This window comes from Acanthaster planci, linkage group LG02, assembly GCF_054643075.1.
Source record: "Acanthaster planci isolate LZ-2023a linkage group LG02, COTS_SCS, whole genome shotgun sequence".
NCBI lineage: Eukaryota > Metazoa > Echinodermata > Asteroidea > Valvatida > Acanthasteridae > Acanthaster > Acanthaster planci.
Window position 1 is genome coordinate 1,918,547 of NC_141778.1, and position 26,185 is coordinate 1,944,731.

The window sequence follows — 26,185 nt, forward strand, 5'->3', positions numbered from 1 at the left end:
CTACATTCTTTCTCCTAGGAATTCATCACTGCAGAGAACACCTCTCCACAAAATACATCATGCACCATATCAGGCAGTTGCCTCTTTCGGCCTCAGTTGGAGTAGCCTCCACCTCAAGCCGTGATAGGTACTTGTCTTCTGCAAGGTAATTAAGCCTCAAAATGTGGACCCATTATCAACAATGTGTATTTGCATCCACTTTACACTGACTTTAATTTCGGAAAGAACGGCACAAAAAAGAATCGTAACAATACTAATAATAATAATAAAAAAAACTACACCACATTAAAGGTAAGAGCCACCACCCCGTCCCGTCTGTCCAGTTGATTACTAGAGTTGACCAGAATGGTCAGAGATTTTCACAAAGCCACTTTAGCTTTGACTTTAGTTGGGAATAAAGCCTGAAAGTTGACCCCTGATGGCGCACTTTCGGAACCTTCAGAGAGGAAAAATAAAGTGCAAATATTTTAGAATTGTAATATTTTTTCGTTCAGTTTCTTTTTAAAGAATCCACTTGGAAAAGGGGCTTTGGAAAATATTTGCTAATATATCAATTTGAAGAAGGAGAAATATCCTGCTAAAAACTGACCCATCACTTCCAAAAATATAAATACATGAAGAACAGTGCAATGCGGCAAACTCCTACGCAAATTAATATTTACGGTTTGAAATTTTATGGTAGTCTGTGCGTAAAAGCCGAACTAAAAACAGATCAAAGTATTTTACCCACTTTTATAATTCATACAGTAATAAACATAAAGCAATATTCTACTTTACGAAAGATCCTAATATTTTATCTAACCTTTGCTGACAACAACTGCGTAATGTCAACTCAATGGAATCTGGAACCCATCGACTGCAGATAGGTCAATCTTTGCAAGGCTGTACAATCTCGTTTTCATATGGAATTCCATATCTGCCGTCGCCCGTCGTCCGTCGCATTTTGCTTTTTTTGTTGTGTCCCAATTCTGCCATTTACCAGTTCCAAACATGCCATTTTCCGTCGTGCGTCACCCTTCGTGTGTCGGCCGTCTTGCGTCGCCCATCAAATGGGTTGCATGGGACCTTCTACGGATCTTTTCCCAATAAGGCGAGTACAAATCCCACCTGCAGTACTAGTCCCATAATTAATGCTAATAATACTAGACTACCCCTGCCCCTTGACAAGAAAATGTCGCCTTTCTGAGAATTCAACCAAGTGTTTTTTTGGAAAAACATTTTCAGCGAAAATGTTCAGGCAACTTTCCACAGTCTAATTCTAATTTGCATACTGTAAAAACGTGCCGACTTGTTTTCACCGAATTCTAGAAAGAAATCTGCCAACCGATACAGATATTCCATTTTGTCCTCTCGATTTCACCTTGAAAGACAGAAATACCAGACAGTGCTGTGGATAACAAATTGTTTATGAAATGTATTGTTAGGGGGCAATTACCACTTGGTTTAAGTTTCAGAAAATGTGACGTGTTGGTTTTTGTGGGCGTGTATGCCATGGTGGATAGAGCAATGAGAACAGGTTGTCCAGCATATCAGCATTATTTAAGGGGCTAACAAGTAACGTTACTGTTTAAAGGACTTCTGTGAGCCTACCTGCAACTAATTTGGAGTATACAGCAGATTTCATCATAGTTATACATAGTTATAATGTTGAATCAGTTCGTCTCTTATGGGAACGTACAAATACTTCGAAGGATTTCCTTGTGCTAAAAGACAGAAAAAGTTTTTCATTATCACTCATTTGAGGCGCTTAAATATTTTTGTGCCGCTTGCAGACACATTTCCGATACAGGCCGATGGCATGTCCTTTTTTGAATGAGATGAAAGCGGGACGTTCAGCTTAACTTGGGCATATTTCCCAAAAGACACTTGTATTATTAAATACCCAGGTAGCAATTTATGAATAGAAGTAATAGACTACTGAGACATGTCAAATTGTTTTTCCAGACAGAATCTTTTATCACATGTTATTCGTGAATTCCAACTTTGTTTAAATTGTAGCTGCAATCAATTTCTTATTTACCAACCTCAAAATTCACGTTTGTGTCTCAGTTAATTTATTCTCAAATTTTGTTTTACTATTTTTGGGGTTTTTTTCTGCCTTTTTTGTTGTGCCAATCAGTAATTCCACATTCATGAGAAAACCTGTGATGTCATTCAAGGAAGAAAGCCTCAAAGTTACATCAGTTTACACACAAAAAGTCCGAAATCTTCTTAAATTTTCCTAGACTAAATGTTCTCGTACTGATTCGTTGTCATGCACATACCAGCAAGGATCAATCCCTCTCTCAGGAATGTTTTCGGTAATTAGGCCTATATATTCTGGGCTCAGAAAAACAGAATGTGAACAGGAAAACCTATTCACGAAACTATCTTCCCTGGATGACATCACAGCAACAGCGCCCCCTCAGAATGTCCTGAAAGGCGTGGATAATTTTTAGTGTTTAAAAGGTGCACTTTTCCATGCATGTATTTAACCAAATACGAATGTGAAAGAGGTTTCATACATTAAAGAAGAGTACAAGAGTTGCAGAAAACTCGTGTCTAAGAAAAAAATCATGCTCAGCTACACTTTAACAGCTTCCAGTTAGTAGTTTAACGCGGACTATCACCGGTTAGCTGCCTTCCTTGAAGACAACAGTGATCAATAGATGGTTTTGTATTTCATACGAATGTCAGTGCGCCACCTCGATATGGTGAAAGCTGCGGAGTTACAATGTGTGCGCGTGGTACATCAGCAATGAGCAAACACTGCATAATTCATGATTCCCAGTGACGCTAGATAACGCAGGAACCAAATTTAAAACAGTGACGAAAGTATAAACTATCATAAGAGTCCCTCCTCAGGTTGAGACCCGACCTCCAGACATAACTCAGAAAAAAAGGAAAGATACTAAATCTGCCAAAGGATACACACGCAATGCTGTACATGTACAGTGTGCACTTCAGATCCAGATGTTTAATGCTTCTCTTCTGGTTCATGTGTACAGCTTGATGCACAGACACAGGCACAGATTGACTACAATGAAATTAAAATAAAACAGAAATCATGAGTACGGTACATCCGACGTCTAGGTGATAATAATACTTGTATGTGTGCCCACTTTGAACATGTAAATATACATGCACCCAATGTTTACTTCGACCTCAATTATAACTTGCACTTAGGTGTATCTAAGTGACACTAATACATGTATTTAAGTTCCCCTAAAAGAGTGTGATGCCAAATATTTAAGTTAGGCAATACGAAACCCCATAATTTTGACTATAGCTCCAATATGTAGGCCCCCCATTTACGTATCTGTATTATTTACCATTTACAATAAAGTATTCCACCGATGTAACAGCGTGGCCTAAATGAGTGAGTGTCAGCTTATACAAGACTATAAATAACCCAGTAATTCCTTAATCAAATTCTTAAATTTAATATGAAAATCCTGAGAATAATGAGCTCTAACCGTTTAATAAACTTCGGCAGGATGGGCGAATCAAAATCTGTCAGATGCAAAACGTGACGGAGCCACCTTGCTTTCAGTGCTGTTTTTATGGGCCCCGCTTATAGCGCCCTCAATAGGTTAGAAATCAAAAATGAGTTTGGCCGCTACAGATACCAAAGGCTGACAATTTACAGTTTCAGTAATTTATTACACATAAATAAACATATAACCGGAGGAGGAGCCAAATTGTCCAAAAGAACTTACATAGTTCGCTAACCAGGCCCGAGCAGAGTTGAGTCGAAGTTGTCCACCGATACACATTACAAAAATGACTAAGGAAAAATGAACAGAACCTCTCACAACCAACGCCCAGTCTCAAATCCACGCCGGGTTGAAACCACAGAAAGGTTGTGTAGTAAAGCAATGAGGGCTCCAACAAAAAAGGTTCCAGTTGTATAAATATAAAGAATGACTAATCTTATTTGTGTGGTCCCAGCCAGGGGCCCTTCTGGCCGAAACCAGGCAATGGTATGCGAAACATTTAAATTGAAAGCTGCTGAGGCCAGTACAAAATAACTTTGTTACAATATTAATGAGCTTCACAAAAGTGTAAATTAATGTACTTTCATTGTTTATCAACTGACGACATTTCAGTCGAACTATCGCTTTCCACTATTTACAAAACTTAGTGCCTAGTTTTCATTAATTAAAACTAGATATTTCATACAGTTGTTGGGTAAAAATAAACGATTTAAGTTTAAATGCAAAACTAATTGACCGCAAATATAGTAGAAACATGCTTAAAACTGGTTAAGTAACTGTTTCGATAAACAGAAGGAATTTTCTGTTTCGAAATTTAACAGCTTTCAACCCACATTTCATCACACATCCGTTGCAGTGAGTGGCCTCCGTTCGTCTTCTGTCGAGTGAGCTTCCGCTTCCAGCCGTGATCTGGGTACTCGTCTCCTGCAACGTCAAAAAGTCCCGGAGGTGAACCCACTGATAACATTGTATTTGCAGGAGGTTTGCACTAAGTCCCGTTTGTAAAAGAAACGCTGCGGAGACTCAACCCGAGCGATAGAGTTGATTTGCACACTGTGGAATTACACATTGCTCTAGGTGACTTGAAATTTGACTTGACAAACTTATACCATGTCTCATTTTTTACAAATGAGATTTTTAACAGATCCATTATTATGAAAACTTGGCAAGATAATTATGTCTGGTGAAACCCTAGTTCTTTGGAGCATTAAGTACACTTCAGGCATTATAAAGCAAGACTCAAATATGGAAACACAAAAAGCCCAACTGATATCCAAAATACCTTGCATCTGCTGTTTAGTACAAAACAGTCCTGTGACGTCACCTAGTGACTGAGTACTAACCCTTTGCCACACCGATACTCCCAGACTACAAACAGACAAATGAAGATCATAACCACGAGACAACAACCAGCGATTATCGTCGACGAAATGGCAAATCCGTAGCGATCCGTCAGATATCCCCCTAACAACGGCCCAATCAGGAGTCTGTCAAGAATTATATGAATTCGACGCACAGAGTACACATAAACAACATATAAATATAAAATACAACAGATAAGCAGCCATAAACATCGCCAAAAAGTAGGAAAGCGGCTTTAATAATGATCAGGAGCGACTGATTATTTTCCTTGTTGATGCCACTTTATACGTGGCATCGTCATCATACATCTGTCATTCATAAAAATTACCAACAATACTATTATTACCATTTACATCAGAATTGCTTTCAGCACCTCTTCACCTTTATGTTTACCATCTGCATTACCACCAGCATCACTTTCGTCAAAAAGTACCCATCAACAGTAGTATATCAACAACTGACTCTATAGTAAACGTGCCACTGGATCTCTCTTTACGTTTCAATCTCAAGCAACAACTCACCCAACTGAAAACCCACCGCTCCAAAGGCCAGATATAATGGAACTCAGTCCAAGGTTGTTTGGGATACCATACCACCTGTAGACAGTACACAACATTCCAACTGTAATCTTTCATACTAAACACGAGAGAGGACCCGCTCCCCCTTCCTTGTCCCTGTTATTTGGACTTACATGTTTGTTTGCCATGCCCCACTGTACACCATATCTTACGAGGACATCACTCTGGTTCTCGTACTAGAGGTACTCGTTTTCCTGTACTGCGTAATTAACAATAAGTGCACTGATTTGCTCATGTTGTGAGAGATTTGAGGTAATGTTGTTTTTGTTTTACCTCATTTTGTAGGTTGAAACTGTCTTATTTTACATCCTTTCTGATCTAATTTGCGTAGTTCATCCAGGGATAGATCAAACCGTTTGGTAGCACCAAACACGCTCTCGTGTCGAATTTGTCTGAGGACGTATGCAAAGTATGCTGTAAACGCATCATTAGACGAAAAGGCATTTGTCGTGCGTAAGTTTTAACGCACGTGTGAAAGCGTGGAGCCACCTCGAGCAGAAGCACCCCCTCATCGGCTGAAAAGAGCAGTATTGGTCGGGAGTGTTTGTTCACTAGTGATGCTATACTAGGCACGAGATCGGAGAGAGGGGTACCTTCCAACAAGTCCGATCCCTATACACACTCCAGCCTATTGTCACTTAACACATCCCTCTAGATGTCTGAAAGGAATTCCTGAGATACCAGTATATCAAAAAGGCGGCGGGTTCTCCCTGTTCCATAGTTTGCTTCATATGAGCGATTCGGCCGTAACGTGTGCATTTTAGAGTCGTTTGTGAACCAGCAAAGTTCAGTGTCGACAAAAGAAGCTTCCGTTGCTAAGCACCTTTCGAGGCTTATAGCACCTTTCATCTTCCAGCGGCCGCTGTATTTGACCCCTTTGTCTTTTGCAGCCATTAACGAATAATGGAAAGGGACTCTTTGTACTCACTCCGCAGAGTCAAACATATCAACAAATGTCGGCACGCTTATCAAAGCCATCACAACACCCCCGAAGAGAAGGCTCAGGATAGCTACTAACTTGGTCCTGTAGAGGGAAGAAACGACAATGTTGTGGTGCAGGCAGAAACTCTATCAAAATTAAGGGAAAGGAGTTATACCACTAAGAGTTTTGGTGTAATAAATCTTGTTCACATGGGAGACATTTTTATCTTAATCCTACAATCTGTCACATTCAAACTATTAAGTGGGGGTAGTGCCCGATTATTGTGGGTTCCAAACCTCATTTATTAATATTTTAAAATTGTGGTTGAAGACATTTAAATATAATTTAGCACAAATTTAACGTATTTTGTACAAAAACCGACACGGTTATGTATGGAATGGGGTGTTTCTAGACTATTCTGGGTTCATTTCTTCCTTTTTTCATAAATGTTGCTTAAAACATTGTTATAAATGTGCACAAATTTAAATTATTCTAAATAAAAACTGGCATGAATTTGCATTGAACTCTAATTCATCAGAGAAGAGGCTTAAAGTGCCGGTCTATTTCTGTTCGACTCACGAAGGTATTTTCAGCAGAGGTGACGGGCCCACAAGTAAAAAGAAGACTGCAGTGCCAAATGCCCCCATGACCATCATAATCCTCGTGGCTTTCTGTGCAACCAAATGAATAAATTACCAAATCAGCGAGCAAGAGAGTCTTTTCTTCTCAGAAACGATAAATGACATTGGGATAGTATGATTAAAAACTAGCAAATACAAGGCAAGTCAACTAAACGGCAAAAGCAATTGCTAAGAAAAGAACTAAGAATTACATGTTTCTGTTGCTGCTTAGCAAGTTGTTTGAGACAGGCGCGTATAGCTAAGACTTTGCTCGTAGCAACAAGAACTTTCATATTTTAGTGTGGGGATACGGATTTTCTTTTGGTTGGCTTTGTCTCCGAGATACAGATTTATATTTAACTTGAACTCATTTGCATGAGCCTGACCCCATATTCACATAAATTAGTTTAATGTGCACACACGGTAGGGCGCACAATGTTTCGCGCGCTTGGTACTTCGCCATTTTCCCAGCACCACTTGATGTCGATTTTACTGTGTTTGTGGCCAGTTTGTCGGCACACAACTGTCTGAAATGTAAGGCGTCCTTATTGGGGCTTGTCTCCAGAACCTGTGGTGAGTGATTTTCATTTTATTTTGTATGTAACTCTTCGGGAGAGTTGTACATGTATATCTTTACCGAAACTTTGGGAAATCTGATGGTGTGGCGTTGTCATAGACACCGCTGTGCGCACATACCTTGCTGTATTGCACATCTATACGGACAGCATATGTGCGCACGATACCTGTACAGGGTACGACGGTCATCTTTGCTGTGTGAGCACACTTTTTTCAGTAATTATGGGGTTTCCATATTTTTCTCTATTTATAACAGGTAGAATGTACACGTACATGCATTAGGAGTCATCCGGTCCCTGCACCTGGGGGTATTTTTGGTTTGGATTTTTCGTTTGGATCTCGTCATAATTCTACTTCATGATTGTAATTTCTATGATTCCACCTTGATTTCGCGTTGATTGCTGAATAAAATTGTCTGTGATGCAACAAATCAGGATTTCTTCGACTGACTGAATCATTGCCTGGTCAACTCGTACATTCATCCCAATCAACTTTGGGGTCATTCCTACTGGCTGTGACACCACAGCCCCATTTCACTACATTAGGTATATGACACTTGTAGAGTTAAGGTCGATTGGGAAATAACTTTGTGGCATGTATATACATGTCTACGCAGGTAGGCCATATATAGCATTTGGAATTGTTTCAACATGAAATTTTGTATTTTATAATTGGTATTCTATTATTGCTCTTAAACACCTCAATCCAGTGCAATCTGCGGATTTCGAGATTTCTAAGACACCTTTTCCCAGTTTGTAAAGATAGACGTTTTTACAACCGACCATGATTTGTCTTCCAGACACACCTACATACACCCTTAAACCATTTTTAATATGATGCTCATCTTCGCCATTTTAAATGGAAAAATCACATCTGAATTCTTTGGACGTCAGACCCTAAAGGTCACGCTGTGTTTCACCAATGATAGGTTATGCCTCGCGGCAATAACTTACCGTAGCGTCAGCAACGGCTCCCCAAATTACGGAGACCACCGCGTACACAAGACCCCAACCCAGAAAGATCAAGCTGATTTGAATCACCGTGAAATCAAGCTATGAAGGGGGGGGGGGTGTAGAAAGGATGCAAGGTGTCTGGTCAGCATGATGCCATCGGAAATTTGGTTATTTCTCAAAAATATATTGAAAGTTTCATCCAGAAATGAGTGTAATTGCATAATTACATGCAAAATGATTAAGAGATTGAATTTAAAAATTCTGTTTGATAGATTCAGGCAAAGCCAACCCTACAGCGCTTACGTCTTAAATGTGCACGGTTGAGTAAGTTTGAATTATATTCAAAGATTCGCTCTACTGTTACCATGGAAACATACCCCTTTTAGATGAATCGACAGGGTAGGATTAAAGAATGAAAATGCAGCTGCGGCCATAACAGTGGTTGTCAAGGCAACCCATATGGCAGGTATGCTCACAACCCCGATCAAGGAACCAGGTTCTTCGTTCTTCGTTCCTGTTCAGGTGGTTAAAATCAAAACATCATTCTGTAACATAAGATCACGAAAACAATAGTCCCGGATTTTGGTTTCCATCATTCCTCCGTGTCAAATGAACAAAACACTGAAATCCAAACGCGAAGACTGAATTTATTTTCTTCTCGGCAACTTTCTGCAGAGTACAGCGGATATCACTCAGAAAGAGTGTTGATGTTCTTTCCTGACTGTTCCGTTAGAAAACCAAATGATTTTTTATCAAGCCTGTTCAACCATTCGCCCTATCGCTCCATAGGTTACAGACGTGACCGTGCGTCACCGCTTGCAAAAAGGTTTTTTAGTCATGGTTACAGAAAGATCACCATTATCAAAATAATTTGAAGAGAAATCAATTCCACCTTGATCAATGTGTCTTACCCTGCTCAGGCAGCAAGAAAAAATTGATAAAATCGACAACCAGAACAACTCCTCCGAGAAAAAAGAACGGGAGCTCGAAGCCTCCAGCCTGTCAGAAACAAACATCATAGATAAAGAAGGGGAAACCGTACGAAAAAAGTCCTTGACCTTCTTTCTCTGAAACCATTCAGTTGAACGAGAAATTTTTATAAATAACTTGATAAGTGTTAAGGTTTTTTCCCCTTTCCGATGGTGAACTTACGTCATAGAATAGGCCACCAATAGCTGGTCCTATTGCAAATGACAGACCTCCCATCATCTCGATCAAGCTCTGTGAAAATTCGAAGTACGTGTATGTATATTGATAATCTGGTCCTGATCCAACATTGACGTAACACTGACCTGACACCAATCTTACACAATCTAATTATACAGTGATCTCACACCTGAGTAGCCATGATCTGACGCCAAAATTACGTCACACAGCTTATAACTGCTTTTCAACACTAACGTGAAAGCGATCACTCAGCTGTCTGCTGACACAGATTTAACACCGATCTAATACTATGAGGCAGATGTAAAATGATCACACAACAGCCTTCTTACAACTGAATTCAACACGCGCTACACGAATCTCACAATGAATCTTACACTTATTCGGCACCTATCTTACACTTCTCAGTCACAGGTCTGACAACCTTGAAGAATTTTCCCTACCACAGCTGTGCCAACATTCTCCGGGAACGCGTAAGCCACGCATGCTGCTGACGCCGTCAAACTAGCTGAATTTCCTAGCCCTTCCAAAAGTCGAATGGCCAAACTAAAACCCGTAAATGTTGCTTTCGTTGGCATGGTAGCAATAAACCTGAATAAAAAAGCGAAACAATGGAATTTGGAATGGAATATTGCGCATGTATCCACTCTGCTTGCGTGCGCAAGAAGCGTTGTTATTATCCCTGCAGAATGAGCTCACAACAACTGACCATTCCTGAAACCATCTCAGCTCCCTGGGGAGTATACTAGATGATGTAGCCCGATCAGGTGCACACGGATGACATAACCAAATCTGCCCTCACAGGCACCCATTTACTCCTTGGTGGAGAGAGGCAAATGGGGTGTCTTACCCAAGAGCAACAACATGCTGCCACCAGCTGGATTCGAACCTCCGACCCTATGATCAGAAGCTACAAACCTAACCACTAGTCTACTAGACTACATGCCACCATGCCCTACATAGCTTCTGCTTGAAATCAAATAAAAAATGCCTTTTATTTTCCCCCTCTTTTCCAATTCAAAAGTGAACTCTTGATGGCTATGTGAAAAAGACGTTTAGTTGATTGGATACTTTGCTTTTAAAGAAATCAGAAAACACCCAAGGAGGCCTTCGATTAATTTCCTTTAACTGAGACAGAATGAGTGTATACAAAGTATTATCAAGTATTAATGTTAACCTTTACATTTTGCATAAAACGATTCTGTAAAAACGTTAACAGATACAACTGCTTACCCAAACAAGATGTTGCAACCGCCAGTAACGAATGTTCCCCCCAAAAAGACAAACCGAGCGCCAACGATAGGAATCTAAAATGTAGAAATGTAACGTAGCAACGTAAGCGTTACAATACACAGAATACCATGCCTGCTACTTCGCCCGGGTGGATTAGTATTTTGCCCGGGCGGATTACTATTTCGCCCGGGCCGATTACTTTTTTCGCCCGGGCGAAATAGTGGTCCACCTGGTGAGTGGCGTAGATTGTGTGTCGGAATGCGGAATGATTTCCTGGGGGGGTTGACTCAGACCGTTCCAACATTTTTGTGCGCCATTGTGTCAAAGATGCAAAGTGACTCACGAAGTGCGCTCTTACTCCTGCGTTTAGCAAAGGCAAAGATATTCTCCTAATTAATCACCTTTTCCCCTGCAGATTAAGTTAACGGGAATGTCAATAGAATTGATTGAAAACTACCCTTATGAATCTATCAAACATTTTAGCCATAAAACCTGAGCAAAAGGGCATCAGTTCTCTACTCTGATCGGGCGCGGGCTCAGAGTCTTGCGAACATTACTTAACTCCTAACCCTAAAAAGTCAGAAGTATAGGGGACCACTTACAGCCAAGGGGCGGATTCCGCTCCCCCCCCCGAACTCGGCCATCCCATACGCGAGTTTAATGAAACTCAGCATGCATGTGAAGACAATCACCCTCAATACAAATAATCAATAGATCAGTACATTCTCAGTTCAACTGAAGATGTTGCTACGGCCATTTGAAGTTTGGGGCCACGCGCTTGCCAGCGTGTCCTGTCGGGAAAATGAACACTACGCGAGAACAGCAGGTCCAATTCTCAAAAAATAGATGATAATGACTGCAAAGAGTTAATAAAAAAAGTCTGGAAGACAGAAAGCGTGAAAATGCAACTTGAGGCCAGAGAGAAAAATGTGGAGTGGGCGGAAACCGCCCGGCCTTATTTTCGGGCGGGGGACAGACCAAAGAAAAATGGACTGCAATTTGTAGAAAAAAAATCATTTTGCCCTTTCTCTCCCAATCACAGTTTGTGCCTGTCACAATGTGAGAAGTTTATAAATCATGTTTATATTACATTAACATCACAAGTTGGGAAATGTGTGAAAACCGTGGTTATATAAATATTGGTAGAAAGAAAATTATTGGGCTAAGAGTTACTTTCAGATTTGAGTTTGTCCCCACACACCCACTGCAGAGTGTAGATGGCTATTCAAAACCAAATTTGTCAGAGAATACATAGTGGCAAGGAATGTTATGCAAATTAATCATGCTTGAGTAACTTTAGTCCAAGGCACTCCCCTGTGTGTGTGCTGTTAGGCACTACCAATGCAGCCTTAGTGGTGTATGGAAGGGTAGTCCACCTGTGTGGTGAGGTACATGTCCTGCATGTACTGTACATAGGGCGTGGCCCTGAAGAAAAGCCAGTTTGGAAATCAAACTGTAAGTTAATTTTACTTGGTTTCTATTTATGTTTATGCTTATTTTGTATAAGATAATTGTAAGCTCATTTAAAAGATGTGTTTAAATGGCCAAAAATTATTGCAGGTTATTTGGATTCTTTTTCAAAGGGTTTTCCCTGAGGGGAACTTAAAACCTTGCTGGTTCTGAGTGAACCATTTGTTCGGAGTGAACCACCTTCAGTCTGAGGGAGTCATTTGTTCTGAGTGAACAACCGTCACTCCGAAGGGATCATTATATTTGTTCTGAGTGAACAAACATCTTTATGAATAAACGAGCACCAGTATCGCTCCACAGTTCTTAGTGAACTAGCCACCCCACCCAGCTCGAGGTGAAACCGTACAGAGAGGTTTGAGGCCGACCATCAGGCCAGCAGGGAGAACCATCCTTCGACCTTCCTGGAAGATCAGCCCAGGCGTTGATGTTCATCCGTGCACCCACCTGGAGACAGCTTTACTCCAAGGAGCTGGCAGACATATTGTAGAGAACTGCATGGTACACGGGCGTGGGCATTCTTCCACCCATGCAAACTGTTGACTGTTATGAAGGTGGCCTGGTGGGGCTTGAATAATTAACTAATTAGTGGTAAAGATTTGTTTATTTATTTTCACGAAATGGCCGTAGGGGGGATATAATTAGGTATTTACACATTTTACTAATTCGATTAGAAACTGGTTTTGGGTACAAGTGTTTTTTATTTGGTAGGGGGGGTTGGTAGAATAAATGTTCCTTGTCTAATGGAAAAAAAAACAAACGGTTGATCGATTTTGAAGTATGATTGTTTGACCTCCAAAAACTTGTGTACCTACTACCATACTGGTTAGTTATTTTTTGGTCCACTGAGGGGAAAGTCGGACCCCTGGTGTGACAGTGCCCCCCCCCAAAAAAAAGCAAACTCTGGCCGCACTTTATGAGAAACTTTGCAATTGAATTGATTTTGAATGAAAAAACTACTCATTTTTTTTTCTTTATACGAAAACGTGGGGGATGATCCATCACATGCAAAAAGTGAGCGATTATATACTCCCAGTCTCCTGGGATACCAATCAGTTCCGGGCGAAATGAGAAATCCGCCTGGGCGAAAAAGTAATCCGCCCAGGCGAAATAGAAAGCAGAATGTTTCTTCAGTCATGTCCTACATACACTTCCGTTGGATCCAAAACAGAATTTAACAAAATTTACAAAATTCATCGCTTGTCTAGCAGACACCTTATTCGAGAGTGAAATAAAACTTACAATTTTGCCCCATATAGGTGATCCAATACCCGCTGAGAGGGAGAATGCGCTAAACACGAGACCAATAGCGGCTTCCGAAATCCCTCTTCCTTTTGCCTGTAGTTAAAAGGAAAATAATCAAGATTACAAATATGTAGAGAGTTTTTTGGCCAGAAATATTCCAATTAATCCCCCAAGCACGGCGTAGAACGACACACTCTAAAATGCCATATCATTTCGATTAAAAGGAAACGAAGTTACTTATGACCTAGGAAAAGTGTTCCAGGTGGCTATTGAACTTTCTTACGTAACCTACAGGTTTGTCTGCAAATTGGCCAGGGGGATGATACGGCAAACAGGGCAAACAGACACATATTTGAAAGCCAATCAGTATTCACGCATAGGGAAGCGTGGCACTGTGTTGCGGTAGAGTCTTTTTCAGCTGCCGCAGTTTTCCCATACTGTGTTGGGTGCACATTATAGTTGGCCTTCAGAAAAAAGAACAAATTAAACAAAACAAATCCCAAAGTTCAATGACCTGATACTCGATGACTGAATTGTAATAAAGTCCTTTGAAACAAAATTTTCCTTATAATTAATGCTAAGAAAGAAAAATGCATTGACAGCACTCACAGCAGATAAGGCGGTTTTCAATCATTGGTGAACTTTCCGAATTTTGGCGTGATCATTATTAAATATCTTAGTGTGCCTTCAGGCATGTCGGTCTCGCATCACGGAATCGTCAAAGGTTTACGCAAATATGGCACAATAACGGTTCAAGGAAGGCCGAATCTTGTACGGTATAGCCGCTTGCTGTTTTGTACACATTTGACGTTACTATCCCTTTAAACTGAGGACTGTTAGGGTAAATGGGAATCAGTTCGACAGTATTCTTCGATCTATTTTGTTAAATTCAATATATGCGGTGAATTTGCTTTGCATGTGGTACAGTGCGTGGGCCTACTTCTCCAAAACTCTGCTGGAAAGTTATACTTCTGCCAAAATAGTACAGTCTTTTTAAAAAGGTGACCAAACCTGGTTGTTCAGTATGAAAAGAGGTAGGATTAGATGGGAGGTGATGGCATTTGGCTGTATTTATTTTGTACTTGAGTAATGAACAAAAATGGCCTCAGCAACTGAGCAGCAACTGAGGCCATTGCCTCGGGCAATGGGCCAGCAGTATGTGAGTGATTGGTAGTGGTTAAAAAAATCGGCATGAAGGTCACAGGAGTATGGAGGCATGTATTGCCCCTGTCGGTCTGGCCAGCATGTGGGCTCAACATGACAGGAGACTGTACAGCCTGACAATACGGTCCTCGATCGATGTAGAGATACACGGAATTTCACATTAATTGACAAGAAAAATGTAATCAAATTAAAAATTTGCAGGCTTCTGAGACAAACTTATGGTTCCTAATAGTACCGGTAGTTTCTGAAAATCATACTCAAATTTAAAAAAAAAGGATTTTTTTTTCATTGGAGACGTAAAAATCAAACACCACGACGGAATTTTAGGCCTGTTTTATGGAAACTGAAAGTATTTAGACTCGGGACAAAAGCTTGATTCTTACATTGATTGGGTAGAAGACAGATATGATAGAGAAGCCCATATAATTCGCCAATGTTGCCAGCATTGCGCTGGCAAAAGTAGCCTTCTGGTAGTAGGTGAATTTGGCTTCCTTAGGCTGCGTGTCTAATTCACTCGCTTCACTGGCGTTTGTCTGGTGACCAAGATCAATCCTATTGGCGGAGGGTGTTGTCGGCGCCTGCTGGCCCGAATTTGCATATTCCTGTGTTGGGGCGGGGTTACGTTTATCCTTGTGGTCTTCCATAACCCAGCCTACTCTTGATCTGAAAGTACAAAGGTATTTAAATTTGAAAACGCAACCCCACAAAATCAACCAGGTCCCCTCCATCATTGCTTCGGAACTGAAGAATCTGATCAAATTGTTAGGTTTCATCAAAGATGTTTAAAGTTAATCGCAAACAAATCTTAGTGCAAGACTTATGACTGGTAAACTAGCTTGTGCCACTGTAGTGAATAAGAGATACATGCAATAGCTGTAAATGCAATACCTTTTCAACATATTGGGGCGTAACATCGCTATGGTGACCATAGCACATGCAGGTTCTAACCATGATTTCATCTTATTGTTTTGTATCTATTGAAATAGGTCTTGAAACTCAAGCAGTTTATGTAGGACCTACGTCAAATATTTCTGTATAGTTCTGAACAAGGGTTGTTGTTTGTGGTTGGCTCAGGATTTCCTGTCATGATGTTTTATCTAGAGGGCGTTGTATACATGAGTGGAAATCCCGGGGGACGGGGGGAACACGTCCGCATGAATTTGGGGGACACAATGTCGAACTAGTGTCCCCTCCAAAGCAAAACAACATTTCAAAGGAAGTGATGGATCAAGGATTTTTTGTTGGGTTTTATAGTAACTGTTATCACGTAACAGATAAAAGGCAAAATGAGTGCATACAGATGCAAATTTCGCAGATTGTTTTGGCCAATAAAGGTTAAGCTGGTTAGTAAAAGGATCGTGACATAACTCAAATTAGGTAATAAAAGGAAAAGGGGCCAATGAAGAGGAGGGGCGGGATTTTCTTGGCGGAAATTTCTTGGAGCTCGTTTTGTCACAGTCACTCAGATGAGGCGGAGGTGTTTTTAGAACGAAGTTTACGGTACATTGAAGAAATATCTTTTTTGGAATATATTTTGGTAACCATTTTCACTTGCCATGTACCGTGCACGAGTTACTCAGCAGCGTCGCCGCCCAAGCCACTTTACAACGGAAACTGGATCTCAGCCTGCCCCGAAAAGGCAGAAGCAACAAGCAACACGACGGCCTGCACATGCACAGCGCCGTCGTACGGGTGGTTTGCAGCGCAGCCTGCCGTTCATGTTCCTGACGAAGGTGGCCCCACCGCCTCATACGAAATGTCTCCACAGCCCGCCGGTGGAGAACCAGCCGTCTCGACAGCTTGCCTTATCTCCGGAATTGGGGATGGCTGTGGCATACCGGCACCGCAGCCGCCGTTGTCGAGGGGACCGAAGGAGCTACTGCTCCACAGGTGGTAATTTCGATGTTGGCAGTGTCAAGCGCATTGAGGGCGAGCCCTGCCATCATCGCTCGGCGCCATTCCTGTGGGTCCATCTACCGAGTCTGCTGCACCATCGACCACCCTAACAACTGTGATGTACAACTCCGGGATGTCTGTGCCAGCTGGAAGTGCTCTTCCGGGACTGCCAAATAACTTGCCAGCTTTCCCCCTCTACATTTGCTGAGAGCTCCACTGTACCAAGCGCTTGGGCCGCCAGCGGGGCATCGACGGCTTCGGAGCATCATGCACATCAGCATCGCGCCATTCCCTGGCCAGCTGTAGTCAAGGATTTCCCCTTTTGAGTTTTTATAAATGGAATAATATAGTAAACACGGTGTACACAAAAAGTGTAAAATGAAGATTTGCAGTGCATTGCTATTCTGCTTACAATCTACTAGACCACTGTATACATTGCCCACCACTTACCTTTTGCCGACGGGTCTTCTGAAATTTGGAGATTTTAAGTCTGCTGTCGCAAATTATCGTGACTTTAGCTTACGAGCGCACATCCTACGCACAGGAACATTCCATGGCATGAAACTGTACGCTTATTATTACAACTTAACGGGCACTATGTAAATACACACTACCTGACTTCCAGTCGCTCACGCCCCAGCGCCCTTGAAAAGGTACAATATCGGTAACGTTTTGGAGGTGTTACGAGCGGATCTAGAGGCCCATTCATACTTCGCGTGAAAGCGAACGCGGATCGAAATTTCCGTGTATAGTTGTGCTTCCAATTCAATTGTTGAACCGTTCTGACTTTTGCTACCATGCATTGCTTTGTGATGCCAAGATCGCTCGACTTTCACCTGAAGTACGAACCGACCTATCACCAATCTCGGTTTATGCAAATCTGTATTGGGACTGCATACCTGTAGGTATTTTTTTGCAGTCCCTGACCCACACACATCAGTCACGTCTTTTCCTTGTATTCGGTTGTTGTTCGCCCGTGCATGTCTGCCGATTTGGTTTCTTTTGTATTCTTTGTTCATCCTTATAAGTTTGTTTTCCTTGATTTGCTTTTATGTGCATTGTTAAACTCTGTTATATTGCTTTTGTCGGATAAATAAATAATAATAAGAATGACAGAACATTGTCTGTGTCTATGTCATTGTCAAATCCTGGAGAAATATCTAGAAGCCTTTATGCACTTTCAGACATAATTCTAAGTGTAATATCTGGTGTAGTTTCTCTATGGATGATGCTACGCTCCCACAAACCGTTCCCCTTTACGCATGTAGATTATAGTGTACACGCTATTAGGGCCTACGCGCATTACTTACCCCACAAAGAACGCGCAATGACAATCTAGATTACACGTGTTGTTCACAGCGCATTGCATTCCACGCGCCGCCCCGTTGCTCTATGCTGCAACAAGCTTGAACTGCAACTCCGAAGCACACTTCCAACTTAAGTCATTTCCCCCCAATCTTCCTCGAAGTCGATCCTACTTTCAGTCGCACATATAACCCGTACATTCGACCCACGCAGACCCCAAACTCATACTGTATGTGTCCCGCCAAACCACACACCGAAAGCATATCCGGTCACGGCAGAGCGAGGTCAATTACCTCCGCTCACCATCAGTTTTACCCTGTAAGAATTACGTATAGATTTCCTAGCCATCCAGAGACTAAGTGTTGTACACAACCCAATTTACCGAGAAAGGCTCACCCTTTCCTTTCCCTTGTTGACCAAGTCCCCCGTAGCTCACCCACCAACAGCCTTTCACCGCTCCCAAACTTCTCGGACCTCATCGCTCTCTAGAGCGAAGACGAAATGTGTACAAATTCCCCACAGACTTTTCTTCCAAAGACTTTCTACCTGTATGAATTATTCATAACCACCTCAATCCAGTGCTCCCATTGGCTGAAAGCGACCAGCTCCAGCGGTCTGCATCGATCATTCCTGAGCGGGTAGCCTTGGAGAAACAACTCCCTCCGATATGTATAGCTCTGATATAAACAAACTATTACTCCCGAATAAATGGCTGAGATTTGGACGAGCAGTACCTGAGTAATATCCAGCCTTACTAGTAGCAGTAACTCATTGTAAATATGGAGAAAATGTAAATAATTCTTCGGAGTAAAACAGCAGTGTGTGTATAAGTCAGTCCAATGACTCTCATTCTTTATGATAACGACTCCCTACCCCAAGAGAGACGTTACAACATAAAATAAAGCACAAGCTGACAATTCCCTCTCCTTCCAGTTCCACCATGGACGTTAACCAGGCACCGTCGATATATGTATCGACATTATCGATACGCGTTTGATATCGATATTGCCAATGTAAGTTATTTGGTAATAGTGATATATCGGTATATTGGTAATATCGATATGTTGAAAATATCGGATTTTGCAGAAATACCGAAAATATCGAAACTTCGGAGACATCGATATTGAAAAATATATCGAAAATATCGCTACTGAGGAACAAACTTTATTAAAATACGAAAATGCATCGTCACATTACCGTAAGTTTCGACAAGCCACGGCTTACGTTGGTTCGTTCTCACGCTGACTGAAAAATGTCCCTGTAGCTTATACTCCGAGCGGCGTATACGGCGACATTGGAAGAAGAAATTCAGTCACCTATCTCAGTCTCGCACTCAATAATTCTCGTACACTTTGCTTCAAAAATATCACAGAATTTATCCTCCAAAACAGAGAACTATTTGCTAACCAAACGTGTACGTAGACTAGCAACATACAGTGCATGCTGATAATATCGCTATGCACGGCAGCATGTATCCCATCCCATGTAGGCAACATTTGCAATCCGGACGCTTGAACATCGGTGGCATAAAAAGGTTCGATAGTAGAGCTAGTAATGAAAATGCATGTTATGACGTCACCAGAAGCTCAGGATTAACTCATGTTTATCACGGAAAAGCCTGTATGCAAAATGCACTAGCAAGCAACGTGTTCGTTGTTCACGGCCACCGTTTTAGCGACAATCATTACTTTTCACAAGTCTTCTTTATAATGTCGCGCCACCACTCCCTGCTGTCGCTCCAACATAGTCATTAGGTCTACATTTGACAAGTCCTCTTTCTACTGTCGCCCCACTACCTTCTACTGTCGCCCCCTTAACCGACAGTCGTCACTTTATACATGTTTGCCATGTTCAGATGTTGGAAATTCGCGTGCACGCGAACGTACGTGCTGTATGTGACGACACGAATATAGCCGTGATGACGTCAGGGTCGTGCATATTCATTACGCTCTACTGTCGGTACCAGAAGATGTCGCCAAAGTAAATTGGATCACACCATTACGGTGTAGGGGTGTACCTTTAGACAGTTCAACAACAGTTCGCGCCTGTTATAATATCTTGAAAAATAAAATGAATGAAATTATATCGTTGATATATATATAAATTAATGTATCGGTATCGGCCTAAATACTGTAGCGTGTCCTACGGGTTAGGGTCCGACGCTAGTACAGATTCACACACAGCCGCAACTCGCTGTTCTGGTCACGAAATCTCTGTTTTACTGATGTAGCGTCCACAACAATGCGTTTTTCAGACAAGCTCTAAACATGGCGCCTGTCGGCAGGGATTGCGCAGGCGCAAGGCGGGAAAACCGCGGGCCGTTCGCATACCAGCGGGGGCAGCCAGCCAACTCCATGCGGGTCCGAGCTGGCGCCCCCACCGGCTGGACCCGCCGGTGCTACACCGCCCCCTCCGAGGACTCTTGTTCGTCCCCGAACGAGGCGACGCAACCCAGCGGGCCAGCCAGAGGCCATCCCTTACAAGGCAGTGGAATAACAAGCAACAAGTACAAGTATTGTGGGTTCCGAGGGTCTTCTCCGCTACCATGGGGGGATCCAGGGGTCCAGTGTGGAGGAGACTCCGGTTGCCGTGGTGCCCCCCGGCGTTTCTTTGTTGCTCCGGGGGGACGGACTCCGGTGGGCGGTGGAGGGGGCTCCCGCTGGACCTCCGACCGCCACTGGCTGTGGTGAAGCTCACAGAAGGGTGGGTCCATCATGGTGTCTGTGTCTCTGGTGGCCCGCTCCTCCTGCAGAGTGGCTCGCACCCCAGTCGCAGGCGGATCCCCCCGCATACGTCACCCAGGAGCCGGGGGGCAGACTCCGGCGGCCCCCGCTCCAAACCGGAGCTAGGGGTTCTTCCTCAGTCTGCGTCCCCGTCTCTACTGAGCGGCGCTGGGGGGCGGTCCCGGCCGCAGCGGTCGCCGCGGGGGCCCGGGGCCGCACTGGAAGGCGAGTCCGACTGGTCTCGTTGTTCCAGCCGGCCTCGTGATCCCCGCCTTCGGCGCGGAGAGGGCACCGGCGGCGTGGGCTCACCCGCGGCAGCCGACCGGGGGCGGGTCCGGGCGGCTCCCCCCGGAGGACCGGCAGGCGGGAGTGAGTGCTCCATGGGGAACTCGTCACCCCCCAACTCCCCGCCACTGGCGGAGACCTCTGGGACGTCAGGATCCTCCGCTTGGATCTGGCCGACGAGGACGTGGTCGCAGTGTCGGTGGTGCCGATCCCGCATGTCCGAGTGGTAGAAGCAGCGGCCACACCTCCGCTCACAGGTATAGGGCCGGGTGGCGAACAGCTCCGGACACGCCGACCTCAGGTGTCGCCGCAAGTTGTTTCGCTAACAGTGGGGGCAGGCCAACCGGTCCAGAGAAACAGAGGGAGATTCAGGAGTTAGCGTGGAGCAGAATCGCGCCGGGTGCCGAACCCGCCGCCCCTTGTGATTCACGCGCGCTCCCCCCGCCTCCGGTTCGCACGGCGATGGCTCCGCCGGCGCGCTGCCTCCCTAGCTGCTTATGTCTGAGTTCTCCCCGCTCGACACGCCGCCGCTCCGGCCCGGGCGTCCCGACTTCGCCCCGTCAATAGGTTCCAGTGCGGTCCCTTCGTCAACGGGGGGAGACGGCCCCCGCGGGCAGGACTGAGGGCCGGATCCGCTGGCTCCTTGCCCGCCTGCCCGCGCTGGCGCCTCCTCGGCCAAGGCTCTGCGGGCTGCGCGCTCCAACCATCCAAGCTGCAATTCGCCCAGGTAGCGCTTGAGCCGATTGCGATGCACGATCTGAGCCTTCGCTCGGGCGGTACACTGCACTTTGTAGGCTACGTCGTTGAGGCGTTGTAGCACCGCGAAGGGTCCGTCCCACCACCGCTGCAGCTTGGGGGAGCGGCCGACTTTCTTCTTTGGGGTGAACAGCCAAACAGTCTGGCCGGGCTCGAACCCGCCCTCATGGGCGCGACGGTCGTACTGCTGCTTCTGGTAGCTCTGAGTCCGCATCAGGTGTCGCCGGGTATTATGTCAAGCATAATACGCACAATAGATCGGACGTAGCTGATGGCGGAATTAAATGACCATAAAATAATAACATATTGAAATTAAAGGGTTTCGTACTGGCCAAAGCAAAGAGAGTTGGGTGTCCTAACATAAAATTAATTGTTAGTGCTCATAACTTTTAAAGAATTATTGGTATATAATCGACATTAATGATCACGAAATGAAAGTCCTCATGAAAAACTGTAACTAAATGATATCATAAAATACATTTACTGTACCACATACAGACGTATCACTGCAGCGCATGCGAGTTGTTTGTAACTTTTACAAAGTGGACGTCTATGAAAGGAAAAAGATTTGTCTTCTGACAGTCTTCAACTTTTATTTCAGACCAGATCAAAAGAATGGACATTGGTAATGTCCAAGCCAAAAGCTCAACCGGTTTTAAATGAACGTTCAAGACGAGCAAAGCATTTAGTCCAGTTCAGAAATACCTTTTGAGTCACAAGGTCTTAAAAATTGCCTATTCTGTTGCCCGAGATTCTGTTGATTAACAACTTTGCTTCAATTTTTTCAAATACACGTCTAACCATGTTACGGTAGGCCTATATGTTTTTCTAGCGAGTGGTTGTGAACAATCTCTGTATATGGGGATTGATTTTTCGCTTAGCGAGTGAGGTGTTGCACAGACAGCCGGTGCTCTGTTAATTAACCCTACCCCTCTAGGGTGTATACAAAATCATTTTGCAATCGGAGGATTTGGGATTGTTGGGGCTACCCATTAAATACCTGCCACGTGACAGGTTATCAACCAATTGGAATGGCTAAAATGTCTCATTTATTTATGAATGATATTTAAATGTATGAAGTACGGATTACAAAAATAGTGAGTTTACGTTTAGGTAAACTAAACTCTTTCTCCTAGGAATTCATCACTGTAGAGAAAGTAGAAGTCTCTTTCTGTCTCAAAAGACAATGGATCTGTGCCGGAAAAAGTCAATTTGTCCTGGAGCAGCTCTGGCTATGGATGAAAAGTCCCATTCTGGAATGACAGTCTTTGTCACAGTGCCTGCTCGTGTAGGCACTGGGCAGTATAGGTGCGGGGCTGCTCTTGCTCTACGTTGCTCCCTCTTGTCTTTCCACTGCTGCTTCCTTCTCTCCTCCCCTCTCTTGACACCTGTTCTGATGACATGATGCCAGTTGTTGCGGTCGTCAGCAGCCATTTCCCATGAGCTTGGGTCGATCTCCGCAGCCTTCATTTTCCTCTCGCACAAACGCAGCATGGGGTGGCTGGCTGGTCTGGATCCTGCTGCGAGCTCGCCATAGAGGACGTCTGTTGGCAGGCGTCCATCCTCTATCCGGCGAACATGTTCCAGCCACCTCAGACGTCTGTTGGACAGCATCGCAAACATGCTCTGGGTGTTTGCCTTCTCGAGCACCTCGGTGTTCGGTACTCTGTCCTGCCTGGAGATGCCCCAGATGCGCGCAGGCAACGTAAGTGGAAACTGTTGAGGCGGCGTTCCTGTCTAGCATACGCTGTCCAGATTTCGCTGCCGTACACCTCTGCCGAGCGGCGAACGAGCGGCGGCTATTTAGCTGTCATGGTGGCTATGTAAATGAGCAGACAATGTGACTATGCCTCACACACAGCTTTTATATACACATTAGAATGTTACAAATAGAGTTATAAATTACAATTTACCAGCGCAAATGCACCAAGCTTCCTAACACCAACTCACCCGGACACCACAGGTTCAAAGTCTTGGAACAATGGGCTGCATGCTGCAGGACAAGGCCCGGAGCCTCAGTCAGAACAGGCAAAACTTGAAAGGAACCCAGACGCGATATATGATCTTCCCTTCTTAAAGCGTCAGCCACGGAAGAGGAACCCGTCCAGGACACAGCGGGGCCAGCAAAACAAGAAGCAAGAAATGGCGTATCCATGCGAGGTAGGAATATTATAAACATACAATGACAATCTACTATTAAGCTAATTCCAAAAATTTGCAATGACTTTTACCCAGAGTGTCTTTGGGGAGTCCAGGTAAATTAAACACAACTACCATAGAAGTAGTCGGAACTATTTCCAACACACGCGAAGGAACACGTCTAAATAAGAGGTGAACCAGTACCCCAGTTGCTTTAGGGAAAACGTTAGGTATGTAATTTATTGAATGGCAACAGGCGGATTCCCACAGTAACAATGATGTTTCTGGTTAGGTGCACTTTTCGATGCCAAATAGCAACAGTTTTCATACATTGAACAAGGGTACAATGTTGCATTAATCCTATTTACAAAACATAGAAAGTGGTAAGTACCTAGTTTTTATTGTTTAAAACCCGACATTCTCACATGGTTGGTGGTTTTTCGTTATTCATAAAACATAGAATTTTTGAATACAAATTTACTGTTCACCTATGATAATTGTGCTAATACATGGTAGAAACATGCTTAAAATCTTCTAAATTACTTTCTTGGCAAATTGCCCCACACATTTTTTTCCTCGTAGGAATCTATTCCTGTTTTGAATTAACATTATAACAGCTCTCCACCAAATGTTATCGTACATCATTCTGTTGCAGCGAGTGGCCTCCGTTCGTCTTCAGTCGAATTAGCCTCCGCCTCAAGCCGTGATGAAGGTATTCGTCTCCTGCAAGGTCAAACAGTCCCAAAATGTAAATTACCACTGTACAGAACAGAAATGCTGCGGAGACGCATAACCCAAGCGATAAAGTTATTCGCACATAGCGACTTTACACTTGTCCTTAGTTGGGAATTAAAACTAGCTGTAGGTGACTCAACATTCGACAGGAGCATTTGTTCATGACAAATCAAGTGATAAATGACTTTGGATTTGACTTGTAAAACTCTAGTTCTATAGACTACAGGTAAAGCTCCAGGCATTATATAGGCCTTGCAAGACACAACAACGTAAACACTTAAAGTTCCAAATGGCATCTAAAATACCTTGTATCTGATGTAATTGTGACGTTTTTAGACCGAATACTAACCCTTTGCCACATTGATACTCCCACACTCCAAACAGACAAATGAAGATCATAACCACGAGACAACAACCAGCGATAACCGTCGATAAAATGGCAAATCCGTAGCGATCCGCCAGCTGTCCCCCTAACAAAGGCCCGGCGAAAAGTCTGTGCAGGATGATGATGTGAGTTGCAGACACGAGACGCAGAAAAAGAAAAGATGTTAGAAATTAACAGAAATCAGCAACGACTGATAGCGGCTTTAATGGTCAAGAGCTTAAAGTCATCAGCCGTTACAAAGATACACTATTATTTTCACTTTTGATGACGTCACTTTATAACTATGTGATGTCTTTTTCTGTTCATCGTCATCATACACCTGTCTTTCATAACATTTTAACAGTACCATTATTACCATTTACATCAACATTACTTTTACCAACTGCATCTGCACCATCTTCATTACCATTAAATTTGGGCAACAAGAACAGCAACAAAAATGATTATTAATGGCAGCAGCCATCGAGCAGCATTCAATTATAATAAAAGCAAAGGGGATGTCTCTCCTTGCAACCTCATGCAACGACTTACCCGACTGAAACTCCACCACTCCAAAGGCCAGATATAATGGAACTCAGTCCAAGGTTGTTTGGGATACCATACCACCTGTGGAAAGTATAACATCCACACTGTCATATTTAATACTATACGAGAGATAATGCGCTTTACATTCCTTGTTCCTTTCATTTTGACTTTAACTTTGCGTTGCCATGCCCCATAGAACGCTAACTCTTCTGAGGACTTTGCTGGAGTTCTCGGACAAGAACTACAATTCCCACATTTTCCTATAATGCGTAATTCGCAATAGTGCACAGATTTGCTCACGGTGAATGAAATTCCAAATTTCGAGGTAATTTTATTTCTATTTTTATCTTACTTAGAAGTGAAAACATCTGTATTTTTCATCCTTTCTGATCCATTTGAGCAGTCCGTGTCGGCATTTTGTATGCTGTCGGACTTTTGTATGCTGCAAACAGTCTATAAAGGCTTTGTGTGGTAGACTTTGCGAGGTGACTGTCTTGTAGGGTAGTTTTTTGTTCCACGGGAAACCGTCTCTACGCATACCCTGCGGACATAATGATGCAAGATATGGGACGGACAGAACACCCTCCCCCCTTTGTGTTGGTCATTGTTTGATCGGAATCTCAGGAATTCTGTACAAACTTCTAGGGGGATGTGCTAGGCGACAATACCCTAGAGT

At 43.4% G+C, this 26,185-nt stretch overlaps 2 protein-coding genes across 10 annotated transcripts in view; both read right to left on the reverse strand.

The window, feature by feature from the left end:
* Positions 1-23,786, reverse strand: LOC110990820 (MFS-type transporter SLC18B1-like). Of its 4 annotated transcripts, none has more exons than XR_015423505.1 (15): positions 23,676-23,786; positions 15,144-15,423; positions 13,594-13,689; positions 10,885-10,958; positions 10,095-10,242; positions 9,640-9,708; positions 9,399-9,486; positions 8,865-9,001; positions 8,488-8,586; positions 6,918-7,009; positions 6,345-6,440; positions 5,360-5,434; positions 4,820-4,963; positions 3,699-4,400; positions 1-3,016 (listed from the first exon to the last, which is right to left on the reverse strand). XR_015423505.1 is itself a non-coding variant. In XM_087130601.1 (15 exons), exons 2-14 carry the CDS (start codon positions 15,402-15,404, stop codon positions 4,316-4,318), a joined length of 1,464 nt encoding a protein of 487 aa, XP_086986727.1. In that variant the 5' UTR covers positions 15,405-15,423; positions 23,676-23,786; the 3' UTR covers positions 1-3,016; positions 4,310-4,315. The 4 variants fall into 4 exon arrangements, 3 of the variants coding, with proteins under 3 accessions (XP_086986727.1, XP_086986719.1, XP_086986724.1); XM_087130601.1 differs by having other exon boundaries at positions 4,310-4,400; XM_087130593.1 differs by lacking the exon at positions 1-3,016 and having other exon boundaries at positions 3,622-4,400.
* The window catches only part of LOC110985780 (MFS-type transporter SLC18B1-like), a 14,702-nt gene continuing 12,042 nt past the window's right edge, over positions 23,526-26,185 (reverse strand). For 3 of the 6 annotated variants that reach the window (XM_087130586.1, XM_087130577.1, XM_087130588.1), the window contains 3 exons: positions 25,516-25,590; positions 24,949-25,092; positions 24,449-24,587 (listed from right to left, as the gene is read on the reverse strand). In XM_087130586.1, the coding sequence (XP_086986712.1) occupies positions 24,506-24,587; positions 24,949-25,092; positions 25,516-25,590 (301 nt within the window). In that variant the 3' untranslated portion in view covers positions 24,449-24,505. Of the gene's footprint in view, positions 23,545-23,656; positions 23,798-24,448; positions 24,588-24,948; positions 25,093-25,515; positions 25,591-26,185 lie in introns of those variants that run through there. The other 3 variants (XR_015423500.1, XR_015423503.1, XM_087130582.1) reach the window with 3 other exon arrangements.